The sequence below is a fragment of the Tachypleus tridentatus genome, chromosome 13 (genome assembly GCF_004210375.1).
Source record: "Tachypleus tridentatus isolate NWPU-2018 chromosome 13, ASM421037v1, whole genome shotgun sequence".
NCBI lineage: Eukaryota > Metazoa > Arthropoda > Merostomata > Xiphosura > Limulidae > Tachypleus > Tachypleus tridentatus.
The window spans coordinates 129,490,316-129,516,099 of NC_134837.1; the positions used below are offsets into that span (position 1 = coordinate 129,490,316).

The 25,784-nt window shown below is 37.0% G+C and overlaps 1 protein-coding gene across 4 annotated transcripts in view; it reads right to left on the minus strand.

Moving 5' to 3' along the window:
- Positions 1-11,413: 11,413 nt before the first annotated feature.
- The window catches only part of Strip (striatin interacting protein), a 61,862-nt gene continuing 47,491 nt past the window's right edge, over positions 11,414-25,784 (minus strand). For all 4 annotated transcript variants that reach the window (XM_076481909.1, XM_076481908.1, XM_076481911.1 and 1 more), the window contains exons 13-15: positions 19,772-19,876; positions 17,862-18,066; positions 11,414-11,881 (exon numbers count right to left, since the gene is read on the minus strand). In XM_076481909.1, the coding sequence (XP_076338024.1) occupies positions 11,616-11,881; positions 17,862-18,066; positions 19,772-19,876 (576 nt within the window). In that variant the 3' untranslated portion in view covers positions 11,414-11,615. The remainder of the gene's footprint in view (positions 11,882-17,861; positions 18,067-19,771; positions 19,877-25,784) is intronic.

Here is a 25,784-nt window from a genome sequence, read left to right on the forward strand (position 1 = left end):
ACGGCTAGCTCAGACAGACCTCGAGTAGCATTGCACGAAATTCAAAAACAAACAATCTATTTTTACTGTCCTCTATCGGTGTACATTTTCGCTCTCTACAACCTTCGATACCTCCACTTATCTCTACATAATGATATGCAAATAACGATACAGCAACTTTCCACCAATATGAGTGTGACACTACCTTTATTGACTAGCGCCCTTTCTAGTCTTACAACTAGTAACCACTACTACATTAGCGGTCTTCTTGTATAGACGTGACTTCGCTTGCGGTTTGAATCACTTACCAGAAGTTATTTTTATTTATCATCACTTTTGTGAATTATGAACTCGCAGTTACTGCGGGAAAAAACAAAAAACGTCCACGTCCAACAGATGAAAATAACAATTTTCAACTTATAAATGTGGCAGTTTTGATCTGTCGGTTGTTCATCAATTTATTGTAACATTCAGAAGAATAACAACAACAACTGATGACTGTTCTATCAAGGTTTCATTAATTGTGAAGTTTTTGATTTGGGTTTCATGGATCTGGTCACAGATTGTTTATCCTGTCCTGACAAGGTTCTCCCTGCATAGAGGTCTTTGGATCCTCACTTTTTTGGGTTTTGTGTGACATATCGGGTGTCCCAGATTTGAATACTTTTACCACTCTTCCCAATACACCACTTCCCCATTTTTAGTCATTCCCCATTTTCTGGCAGAAGCAGTTAATACTCTCAGTTGTGATAAGTCAAGCTAGTACCTATGTACATATTGTCCTATTTATCTCCCCCCTCGTGTCCTTTCTATACTTCATATCACTGGATATTGTTCTACCTGTAGCTCTGTCATTTTCACTGCAGTACCATTTCTCTATGTTGTCTCCCGTTTCTCTTCCTTTATTTCTGACACTTCATCACCTACACTATGACATACATCATCCATCCATACGTGCACTCCATCTTCATGCATGGCTTTGTTTAGTCCCTCAGTTGGAGAGACAGGTTTTTACGTAAATCTTCCTTTATTTCTTGTCCTTTTTTGTCTTTCCCCTATGGAAGTTTACCAACTTACATGATAAACATACCACTGTTAGTCTGTCATTATCCTACATCTCCTTACATATCATCTGTTTTGTTTGGGCTTTTTGAACAGAGCCTTTTGGTGTCCTCTGTTGTGGGTTATATGGTTGCATTATCTGCCATACTTTGGTTTTCCAACTTGTGTTTTCTAACTGTGAGTCTTATCCATGTTGTTTAATTCCTTTTCTACCCTTAAAGTCTCTGTTCCTGCTGTTGTCGTTATTCTGATACACTTTCAATTGATGTTTACTACATTTTAATTTTCCTAATTCCTATGTTTTCGTCGTTACAGTTCGATCTTTTACGCCCACGACTTTGGCTGCTCGAAAGGATGTTTCTACTTCCACACCTCTCCCCCCCTTCTTTTCCCACCTTTATGAGCATTAGAATTCCATCCATCTACCTTTCCTAATCAGACTATCCTTTTGTCTTTCCGTGATCTCCTCAATTCTCCTGTGACCTTTTTCTCATTATTATTCTATGTTCAATTCACCAGTTAATTCCACTGGCATTTTCTTCAGTTTCTACTGATAACTGTTGCTGCTTCATGTTTTCATTCCATCAGATTCATCACCTTACCATGTCACTGGCTGCACATTTCAATCTGGGAGTGGTAAGTACTTCGTTGATTTTCTTTTCTTTGTAGCAGCCTTTATTACATATTTGGATCCTGCTCTGTGGCGAGTTTTGCTTGACAAGTGTATTTAGCTTTAAATCTTTATTGTAAAACCTGGAATCACATAGAATGCTAGATGACTTTGATGTCCAACTCTGGACCTGATGAACAATTCCAAATTCCACCATATTTTGGTTGATCGACTTTGTCAGTGTGTTTTCTGTGCTTTCAAAATACAATGTCATTAACACATCTAGGTAATAATAAGCTTATCACTGACATTAGATATTCTGCAGAACCACTCGTTGGTATACCTCACAGTCTTTCACTTCATAAATTTGTTTGTTCTGGACAGTACATTCATGGACTGTCATAGATAAAGCAAACAGGGATTACTGCCTATCTCTGAGAATCTGTGGTGTTTGAAACTCCCCTACCGTAGATCTGACGTATTATTTTGGGCATTTGTCAGGTGTTGGCTGATCAATTTCGTCAATTGATTACTATACTTTTCAAATTAGAATACTGTGATCACCCATAGCACTATCTCTAGTGCTGTTGTCCTCTGAACAATGGGATCCCTTTCCACTTACCAGTTCCTATCTGCTGTGATAGTTTACCATGGAGATCTGTCCTCCTGAATGTGCACAATACCACCCAGTTGAGAATACGAAAATGACGTTTTGCTGGCGTAAATGACGTGATGCCCTTCCTACCACGGACCTGATGTACAATTCCAGGTGATACTAGGTGTTGGTTGTATTGCAGTTTACATCTCTGACTGAGGCATCCTCCTTCCTACTTTCTGCCAAATCTTAGTTTCTGGGGATTGGGTATTTGTTGGAGTTGTACCAACCACGTAAGTCCTCACATATGTTTGGAAGGTTGCCCTCTTACCACGGACTGGTAGGTTAATTCCCAGTGCCTCCAGGTTTTGGACTGGAGATGCACCCAATAGAGTCACCCCTCTTCATATTGTACACTGGATTTTTGTTCCAAGTAGACCTGTTATTGGTTGCAGCTGGATGCGACACAGGAATGTTTACAGATGTAATGTTAGTTAACTTCCTACTGTGGACTGGACAAATGATGGGTTTTAGACTGGGTCCTTCAACTACATGCCGTCTGGCAGGTGTTGGTTCTTGGTAGATCTGGTGTTGAAGGTGCATGCCTACTGAGGTGTGTTCTTGATGCAGAAGCTCCTCTTCCCTCTCAGTATTTATTAATAAGATAAAAGATAAAGGACCCTCTTCCTGTTGTGGAAATGATTAACAGTTCCAGATGCAGCCAGGTGTTAGATGAGATTGAACTTGCCTTTACGTTCTTTCACACCCTATGATAGAGGTGTCTCATTATTTCCGTAACTGTTTTTAGGATCACTCCTTTCTTCCCGCACTATTAGCAACACATTACAACCAGGCAGTGAGTATACTTGGCACAAACGTGGTGTGTTGTGTTGTTTTTAGTTCCTTCTCATGCTCTATGGTTCTCATTTCTTGCTTCCTCAAGGGTGATCATCTTCTCTACAGCCTTCCACCTGTTCATTATGAAATTTTGGTAATAAGAGGCAGTAAGGTAATGTATCGGAAGTTAACATTTTCTTAAACCAAATACCTCCTCTTATTTGTTTCTCGTCCTCTCTTGCCCCCCGCTAGCACAGCGGTATGTCTTCGGATTTACAACGCTAAAATCAGGGATTCGAATCCCCTCGGTGGGCTCAGCAGATAGCTCGCTGTGGCTTTGCTGTAAGAAAACACACTCGTTCTCTCTACTTCCAATGTGGTATGGTGTGATTTGACAAACCTTGAAGTGATTAACAGCTGCAAAATTAGAGGGGGCGCTAGTTAAAATACGGGTAGTGCTACTCTCCTGTAGGTGGAGGGTTGCTGCATAATTATTTGCATATTAATTTGCAGAAATAAATGGGGCGATGAACGTTTATGGTGAGAGAATATTTGCGCCGATAAATGGCAATACAAGTCGAGAAAACTTTGTGGTAAGTGATATCTCACAAATACATTTTCAGTTTAAGAAAATATTAGCTTATTTAACTGCTCGGTAGTTTAAGTGAGAATGCTTAGCATTAAAAGATACTTTTATTTTCAAGCCTTTAAGTCAAGCTTCTGTTCCATTACACCTTAATTTTTTAATAAAAATATTTCTTCAGAATCAAGTAAAAGTGAACATACACTCGAAAAATTATAGATTATTGATGTTTGTTTTTGAATTTCGCGCAAAGCTACACGAGGGTTATCTGCGCTAGTTGTCCCTAATTCAGCAGTGTAAAACTAGAGGGAAGGCAGCTTGTCATCACCACACACAACGAATAGTGGGATTGACCATAACATTATAACGCCCCCACGGCTGAAAGGGCGTGCATGTTTGGTGCGACAGGGATTCAAACCCGCCACCCTCGAATTACGAGTCGAGCGCTCTAACCATCTAGCCATGCTGGGCTTAATTTATATTTAATACTGTGAACTAGTTGCAAAAGTACTGAAGGTAACTGGACCTGGCATAGCCTTGTTGTTAGGGTAACTGACTCACAGTGTCATATAGGTACGCAATGTGAAGAATGAGTCGAAGAATTTTTTTTTTAATAACAGAACATTTCCTTTTCCTTTCTATTGTGAAGTCTCGGTAAGTTTACGGACTTACAACGCCAAAATATGAGGTTCAATTCCTGCAGTGGACATAATACATATCCGCATGTTGTTACAAGGCATATAAGTCTTTTTCTGAAACGGAGTAAACGTGCATGTTCTGTTCATCATTGTCTTACTGAAATATTTCCCAAGCTGCATCTTAGAAGTTCCATTCATATAATGTGCTACTATGTAGAAGCCGTCAGTTTTAGCGAAACTAGAATGTTCCAGTTGAAATTATCTTCTATCAGATTAATATTCGTGCTGTAATTATTGCATCTCAACTTACACCCACAGAAGACACAACTCATTCACTGCAGGAATAAACGTCATGCTTTTTACAGGTAAACGGGAAGAATCTAGTAAGCACCAGGCTCGTCCCTCTGTCATATAAGGGAAATCATTTTATAAAATTATTAGACAACCTTTTGCACCAGAAATTTCAATCAGCAGCTCAGTAAGCAACTATATTTCAATCACTGATTGTCAACCACATATCCACCTTAGCTAATATAGTAAATTAAATGACAATCACAAAAAGTAAGGCTTACATTATACCATAGAAAAATAGGTAATAGCAAAAGCTTTAATACCATTTTATCTAAGTTTTGAACTCTTAGTCATTATTCTTTATATGAGAAAACTAATTATGAGCTTGGCATTTCATCTTGTGACTTGAGCTGTTTTAGCTTGATATTGTCTAATACCATCCACATTAATTGGGAAGCCAAAGTTAGCAACTTTCTCAATTGTAGGGATAATCGTTTACTGCTCTTTCCAGTGTTTTTTCATCTGACTCGTTTTGGACAGCCAGTTAGGTACTTTAAGCTCTTCCCTCTTCAGGAAGTGAGTCCATATGAATTGAAATAGCATTCTCTTCCTCCGTGTTACAGGTGTCAACCTAAGATTCACAATCAAGCTGATGAATGGAATTTTAAGCAATGACATGTTTCACGTATGTTTTGTGTCCACTGTAACTCATATATCAATAGACAAATCTGCCAGAATGCGAACGATGAACCAGCCTAGCTGGATCCAAGTTATTTCCATGCAGCTACTGCGTATTGCCAGTTCTTTTATTGTCTTTTCACAACATTTTATATCACTGAGCGATTTTTCAAAGTTATTAAGTCGTGTACATCGATTAATGCACACCTTAACTTCTTGTATTCCTATAGACATTATGGAGTGTCTGTTTGTTGGGTACAACCATACTTCCCATCCAAGCATGAGATGGTGAACAATATGTAGACCTCTTTTCAGTTGTTTTATTCATAAATCATAATGCACAGCAAGTGTTCGACTTAATTGGTTTGGCTAGGATTAACAAACTGGGCAAGCAACAAGGAATGATGAGTGCCTGTCTTTCCAACACTTTTCATAACTAAGAAATATTGGCTATGTAGCTTAAGTTCTCTGAATCATGAGGATCTCTTTTGGTTATCCAAATTGTGCTATCTATTGCTCCTTCTGTGCATAAGATATGAATTGTGCTGATGTATTAATCAATGAATAAGAAGTAGTTGACGATGGTGAGTATTTATACCGATGACATATCTGTCTTAGGAAGTGTATAAGTAATGTATCCTCTACAGAGATCCAACAATTCTCTGTTAAAGTTTACCATTCTTGGATGATTTCTTTCCTTGGTAGCACACACACAAAATACAGTTTTCACCTTTATGCTTTACCTTGCTGCATGACAATAAATACCAATACACATCTGGGTCCTTCAGTTACTCTTGCTGTACGGTGAGACAATCCATCTGCATTTTCATGTTAGAGGCGTGGATGATAATATACGAGTAAATCACACTTTTTAATGATATTTTTTATCGCAATCTCATTAATATTTCACGCAGGTTTTGCCAACATATGTTATATATAGTCAAAACGGTTTTCTTTTTGCTCTCTGTGGCCTACAAGCATCATGGAATCGGATAAAATGTTCTGACCTTCCCTAATTTTTGTGTGTAAAATTAAATACCTTGTTGCATTCAGAATCAGGAATACAGTGGAGCGCTGTTAAGCCGCGGTATTTGGGTCAACCTGCTTAACCGCGGCTTAAACCTTTGTGACTGAAAAGCCGAAGCCGCCAACAGCTCCGCCGAGGAGCCTCATCTGGGCCATTGCGTGATCATTATAATATTAATGTATAGACTATTCAGATACAATTGACAAGTGCCGTTTTAACACAAACGACCAATGCATTGCGATGGATCGCTTTTCCCCTTTTTAATAAATAAAGTATACAACACAATTTTGATTAAGATTTATTAATAATATAAAGATTACAATAAAAATAAACCTTTTTATTGTAAAATTTCGTCTTTCCGTGTTACATGCGGGCCGCCATTTTAAATCTCGTGGTAGCGATATTGCGCAGTTGCATAAATTATTAAATTTTTAATACCGAATTTATTAACTGGCAGTTAAACAATAAGAAAAAACAAATAAAATACATTTCAAACCATTTTATTTCACATTTTTAAAAACATAAATATAAACAAAAAAGTTAGTTTCATGCTGAGTTATGAGAAACTTTAAAAAGCCAGGTAGTAGATTCAATACATCAATTATTTTGGGACAAGACTTGCTACAGCGGCTTAAGCGATTTCGCGATTAACTGGTCCGCGGCTTAATGGCGCTCCACTGTATAACTTTTCTTCAGTTTTCCTGGCCAATGGAAATCATATGAAGAAATACTGTAAAGAAAGAGATTCACACACACACATATAAAGGAAAGTAGGTTTACTGAAAAGCTTGTGTAAAGCAATCTTACACCAATCCTGCTCAACTGTCGTAATATACTACATACAATCACAGAGTCAGGTTCACAAAACCTTACAACAGAAAATACCGCAAGACGTGGAGAAAAAATGTTCAAAAATGTTAGAAAACACACCTGTAAAAATATGCATCTATAACAAAAACTTTTATTATTATTATTAATCACAACATTATGAGCAGTAGCCCTACGTCAGGCTGTACATTTTGTTTGTTTGTTTTGGAATTTCGCACAAAGCTACTCGAGGGCTATCTGTGCTAGCCGTTCCTAATTTAGCAGTGTAAGACTAAAGGGAAGGCAGCTAGTCATCACCACCCACTGCCAACTCTTGGGCTACTCTTTTACCAACGAAAAGTGGGATTGACCGTCACATTATAACGCCCCCACGGCTGGGAGGGCGAGCATGTTTGGCGCGAACCCGCGACCCTCAGATTACGAAGCGCACGCCTTAACGCGCTAGGCAATGCCAGGCCTCAGGCTGTACAAAATGAGTTACATAGAAAAAAAAAAAAAGGCTTAGACAAAATCGTTGAAGGTTCAGAATATGTATAGATACTAAACTACACGTACTGCATGGAGCACGTTACAAAAATATTTTTAGAAGGAATACTGTTAAAGCTGTTCTATAAACAGTTTTAAAATAGAAAACAAGTAATAAAGTGATAGAAATTGGATTTCGGAAATTAAAAGAACAGAAAAGTAATAAACATAAATTCTAAAAATGATAAAATAATAATAATCATGGAAATATGAGTAGGCGCTGTCAAATTAATAGGCTTGGCAGATATATTAACGAAAACTATAACAATTAAAAGAAAAACATTAATTCCGCGTAATGCGAAAGAATTTGATTTAAATATAAATTTATATCCTCATGTCATCAATTTCATTGTGATTCGGGAAGTTGAAGAGTTTGGTCAAGAATGCCGTTCCACACAAGTCGTGAGAGATCCAGGCTCAGAACAACTTGCAAGGCAGTGCACTAGAAAGTGATGTTACATTTTATCCTCATTAATGTATATCCTACAGGATGTGTGTGTACGAGGTCTGTTCAAAAAATACGCGGACTGTTTGAATTGCGCGGCTCCAGTTGGTTTCAGGGGAATCCGCTTGGTGTCGCTAGGTTTGCACAGATAAGCTGATTACGACGCCATTTCCCGATTGCAGATATCTTCATTTGTGTATTAGCTACGCGGTTTTAAGTGAAGTGCGATTTTTTCGTTTGGCGGATTTCAGAATGAATGACCTGAAGGAGCAACGACTTGCTGTGAAATTTTGTGTTATAAGGATGGTCGACAGTCCATTGAAGATGATGAGCGTCCTCGACGTCCTTCCACGTCAACTGACGACCCACACGTCGACAAAATCAACACCCTGGTGCGGGCAAATCGACGTCTGACTGTCAGGGAGCTTGCTGAAGAGTGTGGGATATCAGTTGGATCTTGTTACGAGATTTTGACCGAAAAATTGAAGGTGCACCGCGTTGCTGCGAAATTTGTGCCTCAGAACTCGTGAGTTTTTGGCCAAACACTCGATCACTGTTCTTCCCCAACCCCCTACTCACCAGATCTTGCTCCTTGCGATTTTTTCTTGTTCCCCAAACTCAAAAGACCCTTGAAAGGAAGAAGATTTGAGACGATTCCCGAGATTAAGGCAAATGCGACGAAGGAGCTGGAGGACATTACAAAAGAAGCGTACCAGGACTGTTTCAACAAGTGGAAACACCGTTGGGATACGTGTGTGCGTTGGGGAGGAGAGTACTTTGATGGGGTCCCAGACCTGTAACTTCTAAATAAAGTACATTTTGTTTTATGACGTCAGTCCGCGTATTTTTTGAACAGCCCTCGTATATATATATATATATATATATTATTATTTGCAAAAACACTAATTAAGTGGTAATATAAAGTTTAGCGACAACGAGGAAGCTATTGGTTCATCTTAGCTGTCCCATCTTCTAAACTAAACTAAACTAAAACTGTTAAACAAATACATTTAAATTCTTCAAGCTGCTGTCATTCATACAATTATGAAACTTTTAAATTTCCTTCTCTCATAAAATCTGAAGGCAATCCATCCCAGAGGCAAACACCCCGTTAGAAAGATAAAACTGTCTTAGCTGAAGATGACTCTTACCCTTGCCAAAAGGAATATGTATGTCCCTTTAGTCCTACTGTTCTTGCCATTACGTAAGAAAAGAGATGATGCATCAACACCATCAGTTCTCTTAACAATCATAAATACTTCAATTGTAGCCCCTGTAATTTTTCTGTTTTCAAGAATAAACAGTTTTAGAGATCTTAATCTTTCCTCATATGGCAACCAATTCATCCCAGATACCATTCTAGTAACCCTCCTCTAAACCCTTTCCAATAATTTATTGTCAATTCTTAGGTAAGGAGCTCAGGACAGAACACAATACTTCAAAAGTAGCCTAAATATCAACTTGTCTAGTAAAATTATAACTTCTTTAGACTCGTATTCAATATTTCTTTAGATACAACCTAAAATGCTATTTACCCTACCACTAGAAACAGCACACTGCTTGGATGATTTTAAAGACTGTTCATCTATTACACCAAGATCCCTTTCTTTCTTGACACAGTTATTAGTATCCAAATTATACTTATAATTAAAATTATGATAACCCATATGCAATACCTTGCATTTCTCATAATTAAAATCCATCTGCCATTTATTTGTCCAATTCACTAAATGATCTAAATCCTTTTTTAAATAAGCAGCATTCTCTTCAAAGTAGCAACACCCAAGGTCTTATTATCATCTGTAAATTTAGGTAGTTTATTGATCATTGCCTCATTTTATATCATTGATGCAATTCAAAAAGTACAAAGGTCCTAAGACTGAACCTTTGATGCACCTCACTTGTGGCATTAGTCCAGTTTGACTAAACCCTATTTATAACAAACCTTTGTTTTCTTTCATCCATTCTATCAAATTAGCTAATTTTATACCCCACATATTGAGATACTTTTTACAGGCTTTTATGTGGTAAATTCTCAAATGATTTTTGAAAATCCATATAAACCAAATACATACCTTTACCCTCATCTATATAAGCATTACTATTTTCAAAGAATGTCAAAATATTTGTAAGACAAGATTTTCCCTTAGTGAAACCATGTTGACTATCCAATAACATTCTAAACGTTGTTAAATGACCTTGCAATGAATCTTTAATCAGACTCTCAAAAACTTTTACTGCAACTGATGTGAGACTAATAGACCTAATGAGACAATTTTTATTATCTTCCTTGAAAATAAGAATGACATTATCTAGCTTCCAATCCTTTGGCACTTGCTCATTATTCAAGGACTTACAAAAATCAGTAGCAAGTGGTTCAAATATCCAATCCTTAATCTCCTTCAAAACATCTTACGAAATATTATCTGGCACAGGAGACTCACGGTTCTTTAAATTTCCCAATTTTGTCTTAAGAAACTCAGAATTAATACAGTCATTTTGTTCAACCTTCTCTCTTGCTCTCAACTGTTTAGATGAGAAAGACTAGAGGAAAGGTAGTTACCACCACCCACTATTAACTCTGGGGTTTACTGTTATCAACAAATAGCAAAATTGATCATCACATTAGCAGAGAACAGCTGAGAGAAGAGAACGTATCTGATAAGAGGTTTCAGTTCCATGACAACAGGTAGTGAGTTAATCTCTATAACCAACAAGCCACGTATAACATGAAAGACTGATGTTAATAACCAATTTTTACAATTTTTTTATGAAATACTTATGAAATAATGCATGTTATAACTTACAGCAAAACTAGGTTTATCAAACTTATTTAATGAAGTGTAACACACAGCATAGTATACCCAGTTTAAAAAATATTTATACTTAACTGTATTAGTTCAATGTGCAGTTTAAGAGGCTCAATTTTACATCATTGTGTTTACTTAAATTACAATTATGCATATCAAAACAAAATTATAATTTCAGCTTTAAAAGCATACTGAGTGCAAGAACTAGATTATGTCATTAGTGTTAATATAATCAATAAGTAAAGTAAAAACATCAGAGTAGGACTGAGATACTACAATAATGAAAATATAGATTCAGTAATTTTATCTTTTGACTATCTTTTGAAGAGTTGACTATTCTTTTTCATCAGAAAATGTTTCCCACACTAGAAGGGCTATTTCAAAATATGATTAGAGTGTTAAGTGAAACATATACTGGTTACAAGATAAATATAATTTTATCATATTTCTGTATTCTAGAATTAATGCATTCAAAATATCATTACAAGAAAATTAATATAAAACATGCATTGTAAAAATTTATTTTCTAATTGACCTACATATAAACACATGAATATAATCCTGTTACAATATACACAAGAGGGTACAAATGCACTGTACAAGAAATATAATAATTATAGAGAAGATGAATAAATCTTTAACAAGGTTACATAAAGTATCTACTATATTTATAATAAAAGAAAAGAAATTACACCATAAAGGCTATTTCATAAATATTTTGGATTAAGCAACTGGTTCCAGTCAACGTCTGCCTGGAACACTTCTCTAAATAACCAGGATTCATAGTGTTGTTTGAACTCTTCTGTCAGCTCCATCTCTTTACCCAACACACTGAGAAAGTTATTGTCTACTGGCTGGAAATCTGCATCATGACTGAGACCACATCTATTGTAGCGACGATCCTGAAACCGAGTGATATTTGCTTGAAGAGAAAATTCTTCAGCTTGAAAATCCCAGGGTCTTGCATCAAGATCTGGGGTATAGAAAACATTGAAATAATTGATAAAAATATAAATATTAGACATTAAAAAGAAAATCAACAATAATACTCTTTTTACTAAACAAAAAAAAAGTTGAAAGTTATTTTAAAAGTTTTTTAGTAATTTTATAAGTTTCAAAAGTAACTTTCTTTTTCTAGATTAAAACTAGCAAATATTTAAACAGATAAGTAAATGAAAATGTAACAGCAGGATTCATAAAACTTGAGAGCCAATATATGCTCAACAATCAAAATGAACATCTTTGTACAGTACTCCTCAGAAATAAATTTGCACAATTTGCTGTCTTTAAATGTCATTTTGCAAATGTTACTTGTATGTTCAACATTACTCAAAGATTGCCTGAAAGCCCCTATACATATATATATATGTATGAATGAGTAAAGTTTAAAATCTGTTTAGGAATTATAATAAAGATCTTTATACATGTAATGTGTTTGTGAATAAAATGTCCAGCAGAGAAAACTGCTCTCACAGCTCTTATAGTTAACTAATCAGATTGTTGGTCAATGCATAATCTGGTTTTGCTGCATGTTTGAGACATGGTGATTTTTTCTAGTTTTCTTTACCTTTTTCCAGATGTCATGGCATCATGTCATTGACTTTGAGGAAGGTTTGTCCTCCTCCTTTCTTCAGATAGTTTCCAGTTCTCCAAGTGGCCCTTTGGTAGTTTTTTTTTTTTTTGGCTTGTACACTTCACACATGATGGATATACCTGTGGTAGGCAAGCCACAGATGTTCTTTCAGTGGCTCAGTCCTTCTTTACAGATGGAAAATTTAACAATTTCATGTCATCAGTGCTTTAATAAGTTAAATAATTGTGTGTCCTTTGTCATCTAACTTAATTTAGATGTATGTAAGTTAGATATTGTTTATTACTTTGTTGTTCACATCTAATAAATTGTTTACTTGACTAACTTTTTCTGTTTAATACGTGCCTAATAATTCTAATTATTGTCAGTGTTTCTTTCCTGTTCATAAACAGTTTCACTTTAGCTTCTTCCTTCATGTTTTTAATAAAAAACTAAATTTTCTCCTCATAATCTACAATTTGGGGTTTGTTCCTAGAGTGCCCACATCATCAACAGTTATTGGTTGAAGATGACTTTTACAATTCAAGACCCTACTGTCTGGACTAATCTTGGCTCTTTAAGTGTTTTGCCAGGAGGTTTGAGCTCTTAGTTGACATCTTCACTTGATGGGGCTTTGTACTCATCTTTACATAGATGACTGGCTGCTGTTCACTTCTTTCTGTTAAAACCTCAGTTATCACACTCTTCTGCTTCTACAAAGAAGCAGCACAGGTGGGATTCCTGATAAAAGAGGGGGAAGTCTGTTCTTACCCATACTCAATTCGAAATTCATTTGGAGTTTTTTCTTCATTCCTACCTTATTTGGGCCCACTATCCTCCTCTTCATTTGCAGAATATGAAACATACTCCACAAGGCTCTCAATCTTGCATTCACTCACACTTTGAGAGGTTCTATCTCTTTGTGGGTTATAAGCTTCCTTTGAAGCTCTCATTTCCATAGGTCCAGCCTTGATGTGTTCCCTACTTTGGACACTCTTAGATCAATGGAGCTTCTAATTGGATTTATGGATCCAGCCTACTAACTTTCATTCTCTGGCTTGGTGGTTATATAGTGACGACCAGACCACAGCAGGGATGCTTCTTCCTCCACTTCATCCAGATTTACATCTGTTTGTGGACTCATCTTTAGAAGGTTGGGATGTTTACCTCGACTCCAAGGAGATTTCCATTCTCTGGTTGATCAAGAAGTCTTCTATCCATATCACCATTCTTAAGCTCATAGTAGTTCATCGAGCTTTATTCCACATCTCTCTCTTCTACAGGGGAAGGTGGTTATGATACTCTCTGACAACTATACAGTCACTTATACTACAAACAGGGATATACCAATTCCAAGACTCTGTAGTTCAGATCCTGAATCTCTTTTTCTAGGCTCAAAGTCACCACACTGTGGTCTTAGCTTGCCACAAAGTGGTCCCTTGATCCAAAGATATTTTGCTGGCTATGTTCCCAGCTAAGGATACCTCATATATGTCTTCACCACTCACTGGTACACTAAACTTTCTTTTTCTTTGGTCTCCCATTCCACATCCATTAACTATGATGGTGGACACATACAATCAAGATTGGAGGAGTTTTTACATCTACTCTTACCCTCCTATTTGATTCCTCTCCAGAGTTCTACTCCTAATCCAAATCTCTCTGTGTATACCTTTATGTCTGTCTTGGTCTCTATTCCTTCAACTTCAATTTGACATTGTCTATTCAGATGTATTCACAATCCCTCTTCATGCATTGCACCCTTCCTTTCCCATTCCCTCAGACCTTTGTTCATGTCCATTTAACAAAGATCATGCTGTACCTTCCACCTACACTCTCTTAGATGTGATTTATACCCCTTCCATCCTTCTATTTCTAATCTTTCCCAATTCTTTACCTAACTGTTTGAAAAAGTTCTTGTTCACTTGCATCGTGTCTAGCTATCGGGCAGCCTTGTTGAACACCTTCCTCTTTGTTTGGTTAACTCCTTACAATGTTATGCAACACACAGAGTTTCCTTTCAGAGTTAATGTTCCCAACTCTTTATTCCGTGGAACCCTTCCATTTCACATACTCTATCCTTGTCACACTTACTGGTTGGATTCATCAACTCATTAGGCTGCTGTATATGGACCTATCCATGGAAGAATTTGTCTCCAGAATGTTCCTTCTAACCAAATTTGTCATCTCATCATATCTTTGGCTGCTTGTATTTTCTGTCTGTTGGAGAAAATTGTTCAGACCAGAATATGGACTACTTCCAACACCTTTGTCTCTCATTTCCTGCGTGATCTGGCTGTATCTTCCTGAGGTGGGTATTGTCTACTGCCCTTGCTAATTCTGCATATCATTCATCTTTGATTGTGGTAAATCTTATCACTTCTTACGTTTTCTTTTCACAAACTATTTTTTTTAACCACTGATAATGAGATTCCATTTTGTGGTGGCTGATGCCTGGTCATGTATGCTTTCCTTCAAACCTGCACTATTTACTTATTGTGCTATAATGCTCACTGTATAAATGGAGAGTTCTGCAAGAAACCACTGGTGGCATAGTCAGTAGTATATAACACATACATTCTAGATATCAGTGAGTATCACTCAGTGGTGGACCATCACTCATGGATTTCATGAAAATGCAGAAGAGGATTTCTATCCATTCCTGTTAAACCTTTGACTGAATAAATCAGAGTCCGTCTGCTTTTCAACTGGGGGATTTGTGGACAGCCACTAAAATTTCCTTTCTGCAGACTTCCTATTGCATTTACTTCCCTTTTTTTGTTCTTCTGGTGAAGCAAGGGAATTAATCTTTACCTTCCCAACTGTTTGGGTGGTGAACAACAGAGGCTTCCTTCTGAGTGAATTTTAGAATTTTAGCTTTCCATTCATATTCATGATTTTCCACTCAGAAAGAAGAGGGCAAAGCTGGTTTCCTTTTTTCCATTTTCCTTAAATACATTTTCTCAGACAGATAACTGTTGGATGCAGCAAGTCCAGCCTACATGGGATCCTCCTTGTAATACTGGGTTCAGGATGACACTGCCCTATTCCTATGGTAGTGTGCAGTGTAGGTCCCTCTTTGTGTTAACTCTGATTGCAGGAGGTTCTTTTTCTGCTCCCACAGCTAAGTCTGGGACACTTTGCCTTGTAATACAGGCAACAGGATATATGCATACTATTCCTACAATTGAATGTTCCACATCCTCCTTGTAATTCAGGATGCAAGATGTTTCTTCCTTGAATTTATAGTTGAGTGAGTTATGATTTCTTTTTGTAATAGTGATTACAGATATTGCCCTGTTGAGTTAAGGCAATGACACAACCCCAAACAGTTGAGTTTGGCTTGTTGTACTTCTTGTTCCTATGATTATTTTAGGAGTTTGTTCAGTGTTGGCTGACTGCTAACTTCCTTTTCATAGTTCTGGTTGCTTAATGTATCACCTTCTAAATACTTATGGTTGGAGTTGATGTGTGTATATGTAACATGGTCCATATGCACTAGCTACTATATTTGTTTTTATCTGTTCTAGTCCTCAATCTCTTAATGCCAAAAATGAGTTGTGGAACCTTATCTGAGGATGAGAATCTACACAGTTCATTGAGTTTACATTTTACTATTGATTGTACATTTCTAAACAAATTGCATGTGTACACATCCTTTTTTTCTGCCTGTATCATATTTGCTTTTCCTGCTTCAAGGGAAGAGACCATACCCATTCCAGCATGTGCTTTGGTTTTACCTTAGAGCATTTCAATTCATTTTGGACAGTCACTTCCTGGTTGATTTTAATGTTGTGCACATACACAGACCCCTCCACCTTTGCAATGTAGGATTATAGTTTTGTGTGAGAAGAGATATGACCAAATCACAAGTTAGCTTTTTTCTAATGTTGAAAATGTTATTCTCATAGGTACTTCTCTAACCTACTGCCAGTGTTCTTTTTCTTTCAGTCTGCCAATTCTCAAAAGTGATGATTAAGTGGAAATATGAGAGGGAACAAAGTGGTTACGATGCCATTTGTGGAAAGTTTACACATACTATGTACATGTTCAAATATGGTGCAATATTGGTAGCGTACATGAACTGGTATGTCGAGCATTAAAATTTTTTCAGCAATGTTTAGAGGACAGAAATATATTTTCAGTGTAAGAAAATGTTCATGTCAAATGTTTATATGTAAGCTGCATATTTTGAGTTAAAAAGTATTATTCAAAAACCCTGCATTTGAAAAACAATGACATTTAAACAGCTGGATGTCAAATTATTCCACTATGAAACTATCTTAACTTTTGACATTCAGGTGTTTAAAAAGGACAGGACTTCTAAACTAAATAGTCAAGGACTCCACTCCCTTTGTTAAACAGCTTCATGTGTTTAGTATAAACCTTGTCAGAGCTAGGAGTTTTATTCTCAACGAGTTTTTCTAGATAATAAATGTAAATCATTTCCACCATAAAAGAAACCAATTAGCATGAGAATATTAATTGGCATTAATTTTAAAAAAAAGTTAACATTTTACCCATGTTCTCAAGTATCCGCTAACTAACTGATTTTTTATGCTCAAAATATCTACAGAAACAAATATTTCAAGTGAGATTTGGTGTTACTAGGCAACATGGGTTTATCATCCATATTAGGCTTAATATAAATATTTTATCTAGTGATTTTTCATTTATTAGAGGTTTTAATTCCTCTATTCTTCCAATAAACAAAAGATCTGGTTGAAATACACGTGCTCCTGATCTACCTTAATCAATCTAACAGGAACTTTAAAAGCTTCACTTACCTTTGATTAGCTACCAATCAATATCATGCAGTCTTTTGAGGTCAACTTTTGTAAAACTTGATATAATTCATATTATTTCTACAACCACTTTCAATAAAATCATCCATTACAACAATATTAGAATTCATAAGGCTCAATTCTGTTTGCATCAATAGATTTTTTTTAAACAATAAGAAGAATAAGGTCTGAAAATGAGGTGATAGTAAAGTATAAAGTCACAGTAAAAAAACTGAAAATAAAAATATTACCCAATTGACTAATTTAACATTGTAATAAGTTTAGCTTAAGTTCAAATACTTAAATTAAGTAATAAAGTTAAAGTTATGCATTACTTATTTAAAAAAAATCAGCAATTGGGAAAAAATCTGCCATTTTTCTTGAATAAATTTCAGCACAAAAATATGCAAAAAATCTTTTGTAAAGAGCAGTATTTACAGAGGTATGAAATAAAAACATAAAAATGATTTAGTTAATATTTTTTCTTCACCAATATGTGAATCTCGATAAATAAAATATGCAACAGAGGACTATTCTACTTTTCACCTAATGCTTTTAAGACTAAAAATCAAACCAAACACAAAATTATGTTATATTACCATTTCCATATGCCCAGTCATCATTAAGACGATGCCGAACTTTCTGGTATATTGCAGACATCGTCTTCATGTTGCTTTTCCGCCACTGTCGTCCTAAATACTTTGTTTGCATCTTCAGTAGCTTCAAAACATACAGTTGCATCATGGCATGTTTCACTTTTAGTGCTCGTTTCAGGATTGGAGCAGATTTAAAAACCACCAGCATCTGAAAATATCAAGAAACAACGTGGTTCATTTCACAAGTAAAACAAATAATATACAACATAAAAAAAGTGGTAATTTTTCACTCCTGGAATAGGAATTATCTGAAAAAATGTTTAAAGATCTATTCTGAGATATTTCTACAAGAAAAAAAGATATTTTAATCATTTATAAATCAATGTGTTTTCCCAGGTGTTTTTATTAATCCAAAACCAAGTACCATGTTGTTGAAAGTAAAAATTAAAAAAAATATATGGGATGCTGTTAAACACCAAACAAAGAAAGGCACTGTAGTACGTAACACATACAGAATGGTTCTTTAGAATCAGCCCACTAAACATTCAATGGTATCGGCATACAACCCACCAGACATACAACAATACTGTAACACATAACAAACAAAATATACATAAAATACTAAATATTAAAAAAAACTGGCACAAAAATATAAAAAAGTAAAGGATCGTGTAATTCATAGAACATACTCAGAGTAATAATGCACGTAATACAGCAAATCGTACAATTCTGCTGTAAAATGTAACACAAACTGAAAATAATGAATCATTTAATACACCAAATACACGTCACACACCTCAGTAACATGAGTATTGTAAAAGCACAGAAAATATAGTACTAACACATAGAATATTAGGGGTATGAATCACTTCCACTTGAGTGGTATTTGCATAGGTCACTCTTATGTTTGCATTCATAACAGTTACCTTGAAAAAGAAACTGTTACACAAATAATTAAAGTATAACAGCTGAATATTTCTGAACCCCAGTTAGAATCTTTTCATTTTTGTATTTTCACTAGTTTAAATAAAATAAAAGCCACTATGTAGCATAACTGTATAAGATGTTGTTATAAAACATCACTGTAACCACTAAGCTGAAAATAAGGTTACAAACACACACACATTAGTGTTGTTCTAACTGTGAGCCTAACAGTTAAAATGATTGCTCTTGAAGACATTGTAAAAAAAATAAAGAATTTAAAAAAACCTTGTTGTAGAGTCATGGTTGTTTTCTTCTTATCATGTGCCTGAGATAGCATAATATTAGTTTATAGAAAAGGTCTACCATAGCATATGTTAACTCACTTTTAGGCATTGTGGACAACTACTTCATGAAAACATCCTACTAATCTATAAGGTACAGTTAGGGCAAAATCCACCATAAGGCTTCATAGTTTCAAATTTCAACCAGACGTTTTACAAAGTGAAAAGGAAACAAAAGGTAATTACTTTAATAAAATAAATAAACCAATAAAATTAATTTGTTACCTTCATATAATATATAAAAAAAACAAAGTCATGATATTGTTACACTTTCTGACGGAATGTGATCCAAAAATGATTTTAAGTGAAAAGTTTAGAAATTTACAGGAGGAACAGATAGAATAAACTGGGAAGTAGAAAATTATCCTAGCTTTCCCAGAATATATTAATTTATTTTTTTTTTAGTTAAGGAAGCTTGGATAATTTAAAACAAGAAATTGATATCACAATAATTTACTAATTAAAATACACTTGAGCTACATATACACAACACGCATGCTTAAGTCACAAAGATTTGCAGCTATATATATTTACACAAGTAAGAAGTTTAAATATTTAAAAGATAAAAATTACAATTAGAAGGGCAAAAACTGAACTTAGGGTTAGCAGTTTGGAGTATTAATATGAAGGCAAAAAAACAATACCAACCATAATACGAGAATGTTTCCACTTTGTTAGTTTGTTCAAAACTCTGAGTAGGTTGATACAAGAAAATATGTTTCTCCAGCAGTACGGCTGTTGTTCACCAATTTCCTAAAAATGAATAAGTTATAAAGCTTAATAATTTTGATAATTTTTCTATACCACAAATGTATGTCTGATAAGTACTTACCTTCACTCCAAAGATTAAATATTCTTATATAGTGCTGCCCTCTATACGTAAACTTTTTATATATGCATGCCACAGGCCTTCTGCTTCAACCTATTGACATTGAAGGATTTCAGCATGTTTCTCATGCAAATCCCTCTTTTCTTTTCTAACAAATTATCACTTTCCAGTTTAGCAGATGTATGAACCAGAGTAAACTGAGGAGGAAGAGTGGGAAGTGTGTGTGTGTGTGTGTGTGTGTGTGTGTGTGTGCGCGCGCACGCACGCGCGCGTGAGAGAGAGAGAGAGAGAGAGGTAAATACCCATCAGATATACATTTTCAGTACAGGAAAATTATAACTTTTGCAACTTTAATTACCTCCTTTCACAAAATTAGCTAGAATCTAATACTGAAAAGGAGAAGGAACTGGTTTAAGGGAATGAAAGAAGTATCCTCCAAAATCATCTGAAGGGTACCCCTGGAAAAAGAGATTTGGATCCAAAGATCATATAAGGGAACCATGCCACTTCTGAACCAGTTATACTCTTTGCCCCTCTGAAATGCAGAGAAGGACAGAAAAGAAGAGGAGCACATCGAAATGGGAGAGGACTGTGTTAGAATCACGTTCTGAACCACACAAAATAAACGTAGTAACTCTATCCCAAGAATAGAAAAGTGGGTATAACACTAGATGTGTCCTAACGGGTACAGTGGCTAAGGTGAGGCCAGCCATACTCAGTAAAGTCAACTACATCCAAAATCCATGCCACTGGGAACTGACATCCACGGAGCAGAAGGACGAGGATCATACTATCTAACTTAAAATCCAAGGGGTCAGGGGATTGAGAATCCTGCCATATCCCAGGTATGACACAAGTATTAGCACTGAGCTATTGATCCAGGGACCTGATATCCAGTACAGAAATCAAGAATGAAGACAGGTTACTTGAAATATGCAAGAACTTACATTGAGTGGTTCTCCTCTAAATCCAAAGCCCAGCCACAGAGTACTGACTTCCATGCAGGTGAAGGATGAGAACTGTCAATAAAAGGGGTGAACTGCATTTTAATGCACTGCTCTTTTGTAATCGTATGTCACAAAGAGGAGGACAGTAAATCATCTACACCCACAGAATACCTCCACCCTTCTCTGCACTGAATGGTTATAGCCCTCTTTGTGTGGAGGCCATTCAGGAGGGACAGTCAGCACAATAGTATCAAAACATAAAATAATCTGAAGCCTGAGGAGGTGAGGCATGATAATTCCATTGCTTAATTGTGAAACAAGCTGGGGGAGGAAAGAAAAACCAAAAATGAGGGAACGATTGGTCATATAGTAAAGAAGGATGTAACTCATAAGAAACAGGAGGAAGGGATAAAATGTCAGATACTTGAGAAACAAAATCCAAGAAGACTACAATGGGTCTAACAGATTTCTCGGGTTGTATGTATGTGTGGATAAGTACAGCAAAATCATGAGGTGAAAACAGATGATATAAGCTGTCATTAGTCTGAACAGGCTCTACTTGTTTGGGTTGATTGATTTATTGATTTAGTGTTTTATGGCACAAAGCAGCTATTCTATTTGCGCCAAACGTTCGGTAAAAAGGTAAAAACAAATTAAATGTAGTAAAATACAGAAAAGGAAATGAAGGTAAAACAAACCATCATTGAAAAATAGAAAAAGTATAAAACCAATGTTGACACCTGGTTTACAATGTTAAGAGAGAAAGCAGAGTAAAAGAAGTTGTAAAGTACTTTCTTTAGCAAAATGGTAATAATCATAACCCACCAGGAAGACTAACAGGTAAGTTCATGAACCATCGTCAGTCACCTGAAGTTGGCTTTTTCAGTCCTGGTTCCGGGTTATGTGTCATAGCAGCCATTATCAAAATCGTAATAATGAGTAGCCAAATGTCCAGTAAAAAGGTAAAAGAAAAGTAAATGTAGTAAAATGTGTAAAAGTAAATGAAGGTAAAAACAAAACAGCAATTAAAAACAGAAAATTGCATGAAACCGATGTTGACATCCAGTCTAGAAAGTTGTAAAGGACTTCCTGTAGCAGAATGGTAATGATCATAACCCGCCAGGAAGACTAACAGGTAAGTATAAAAACCACCGTCAGTCACCTGAAGTTGGTCTTTACAGTCCTGGTTCCGGGTTATGTGTCATTACGGCCAGTACCAAAGGGTAAAGAAATAAAAGTTTAAAAGACATGCAGCAAAATTGGAATAACAACTTCCCAGGACGACTAACGAGTAGTTCAAACGGATAATTCAAACAGCAGTGTTAGTCGCCTGAAGTTGGCCTTTCCAGTTCTGGTGTCGAGTTATTTAATGTTCTGGCCATTTTTCAATTTCAAATTGAACTAGAGAGATTGAAACTTTGAAAAGGGAACCACAATTAAAAAGGTGTAATGAATAAATATCCAACACTTAAATGAGATTAAAATGATTAATGGCCATTAAAAAACTAAAAACTTTATCAAGATGGACAGTGTCACCATCCCCAATAACACTGTCCAATGTTACAGATAAACCCTGGGAAAAAACATGTTTAAAATAATGCCGTTGTTGAGAGTCGTAATGATGGCAAGAAAGTAAAATGTGGCTTACAATGATTTGAGTGTTACACAAACTACACACTGGTGCAACAGTTCCAGATAAAGAAAAAAATGAGTTAAAAACTGTGACCAATGAGTAGTCTAGTTAGAACAACTTCCTCCTTCTGAATGTCAATGGCTTAGAGAAAGGTACAATAATAACCTGGCACCAGGCATCAGGAAAAACATTCTCCTGCCAGATCTGGTTAAAGGCAATTAGAAGGACATCAAGAGAAGCAGGAGATAGATGGTGCAGCATGTCATAGTGTACATCATCAGGTCCAACAGATGTACTGCCAGACCGATGAAGGGCCATTTTCAGTTCCACCAGTGTAAAGGGACAATTATAGTCAAAGAGACAGTCAGTTCGAAAGGAAAGAGGTGAACGCTCTGCCCGAGTCTTGAAGGCCAAGAAGATGGAGGAACAAGCAGAAGTGCTAGATACCCAGCTGAAGCTCCGGACATCAGCCACCTCCTGATCATCAGAGAGTAAGATCGAGAGGGGGACGGAATTGTAGTGCCCACTGACCTTTCCAATCCCGTCCCATATGACCTTGGAACTGGTGGTAGAAGATATGTTAGTTGTGAACTTAATCCAAGATTCCTTCTAGCTTTGACGTCTTAACACCTAGCATGTGCACGGGCCTGTTGGAAAGCAACGCAGTTCGAAAGTGTGGGATCTCTACGAAAAGTATCCCAGATCCGTTTTCAAGCCTTCTGTGCTAAGTGGCAAGCAGAATTCCACCACGGACGAGGATATCATGGAAAACATGTCGAGGTTTTAGGAATACACTGAGCAGCTGCTTGTATAATACAGCCAGTTACCGCTGCCACCAGTTGTCTATTGATGGCTGATTCACGATGGCAGGATCAAGTTCTCCAAGAGTAGTGAAAGTGGACCAGTCTGCCTGATCCAGCTTCCACCGGGGCACACGGGTAGGATGGCATCGACCAAGGCCAGTCTCTCTCAAAATTATAGGAAAATGATCACTGCCTAGTGGATTATTGTCAACCCTCCATGAAAAATGGGAGAATAATGAAGGGGAGCAAACTCAGAGATCAATAGTGGTAAAGGACTGACTAGGTGCATGAAAATAAGTGGAAGAATCAGTATTGAAAAGAGAAAGGTTGTGATCAGAGAGCATACACTCTACAGAGCGACCCCTCCCATCAATAACGGCACTTCCCCAGAGGGATGATGTCCATTAAAGACGGCAACTGTTCAATGAGAGCATCAAGATCTGACTGATCATATGTCTCTCCAGGGAACAGGTAGAGAGAACAAACAGTGATGGTATTACCCAAGGAAACACGGACGGCTACAGCCTCCAAGGGTGTGTGGAGTGACAAAGACAGGGTGGGCACATGCTGATCAACCAATAGTGCCACCACTCCATGTACTTGTCCATCATACAGCCTGTCATTTCTGTACAGAGAAAACTGCCAAATGATGACTGTATCAGCAGGTTTTAGAAATGTTTTTTGTAAGGTAAGAAATACAGGATGGTAGGAAGCAATCAGTGTTTTGATATCATCCAGATTAGAACGTAAACCTCAACAGTTCCATTGTATCAAGATGGCCATTTTAAATGATGGATAGGCAAAGTGGCTCGAGAACCCTTCTGTTTATGACCACATATTTTTTCCTTACTGTCCTTAGTCGGAGGAGGTCTATCAACCTCCATGAATCCTGCCCTGGGTCGATTGGGCAGGTCTTTGTTATTGGAAGGAGATTCCAGTGACTGAGGACACAAACGAATGATTATTTTGCCTCTTGGGGTGGGAGAAAAAGATGTATCTGAAGAAATGCCTGAATTTGAAACTGAGGGATGTGGATCTTGAGGTTTGTTGGAATGTATGGGAGGAATAGAGATGGGTGTGGAAGTCGATTCATCAATCTTTTTAACCATGGAGGTCAAAAGGCTTTTCATTTGTTTAGAAAACGATTCTCTTGAAAACACAGAGAGATCTGTTTGCACTCCCACTGTAGTTGTGGAATGAAGTGCAGCAGCATATGTCTGAGATGGAGTGGCGGGCAGCAATTTCCGAGCCTCAGAATAACTAATGTTATGAGTCGTTTTCAAACACTGCACCTCTTTTTCCTCCAAACATTTTGGGCAAGAATAAAAGTAAGAAGGGTGAGAACCATTGCAGTTGATGCAATGTGAGTTCATGTCACATTCATAGGCATCGTGGTCCTTGCCACCACAATGAGCACATGTCAGGGAACCACGACATGATGTCTTTGAGTGGCCGAACCTCTGACATTGGAAACATCGGAGAGGGTTTGGAATGTATGGCCATACCCTGCAAATTAGATAATCTGTCTTGATGGTGGCAGGTGCACGTGATGATGTAAATGTCAAAACGAGGGTATTTGTTGGCAGTGTTACTCCATCTTTGTGAGTGGAGATGCGCCTCACTGCAGAAACTCCTTGAGTAGAGAGACAAGCGAGAATCTCCGACTCGGGGACGTTCTTCAAATCCCTCTCAACAATAACTCCTCATGATGAATTCAAGGTAGCATGAGGGGTAACCTCAATAGGTATATCCACAATTGCCATTGAATTCAAGAGGAGTTCACTGTGTTGAGTTGTGGATGTTTCAACCAGTATGTCTCCAGATCGAAGCTTCTTTACTGACTTTGGAGAGCCAGCAAGACCCTCTCATCCCTTCTGAATAAAAAAGGGGGACATTTGCCCTAAAGGTTTTTCTGTAAGAGAATGTAATATAAGAAAATGGGGTACGTGTGTTACAGTTGTTGAAGATTGCTGCTCAGAGTCTTCAAGACTATTGACTGTTTTTTCACTATTTTATTTAAAATTTTTAAATGAGGATCCATACGGAAAAAGAAAAATTTTGGTACCCACTGACCCCACCCATGATGGACCCCTACAAGGGATGCACTACAATGTCATGCAAGGACAATGCAGCAATGCCAGGGTTTCGTGAGCACTATACCCGAACACCAGCATCAGGCACAATGTCCACAACACCCGTTGAGAACTTCCAACACTGGTACTTGGTTGACTCTAGCCCAAGTGGACCAGCCAATTGACCCAAGGGGGGCCACCCAAAGGTCGCCCATCTGCAGGAATTCAAGGCCAAAGTGGTGTGTTAGGGTTTAACCCCTCAACCACCAGGATCCTCTCTCCCCTTCATGGGTCGCCACGCATGGCAAACACGTGGGTGGATGTTTAGATCCCAGAGAAGGTAACCAGACAGAACAGAACCTTCCCTGGGAGGTCCC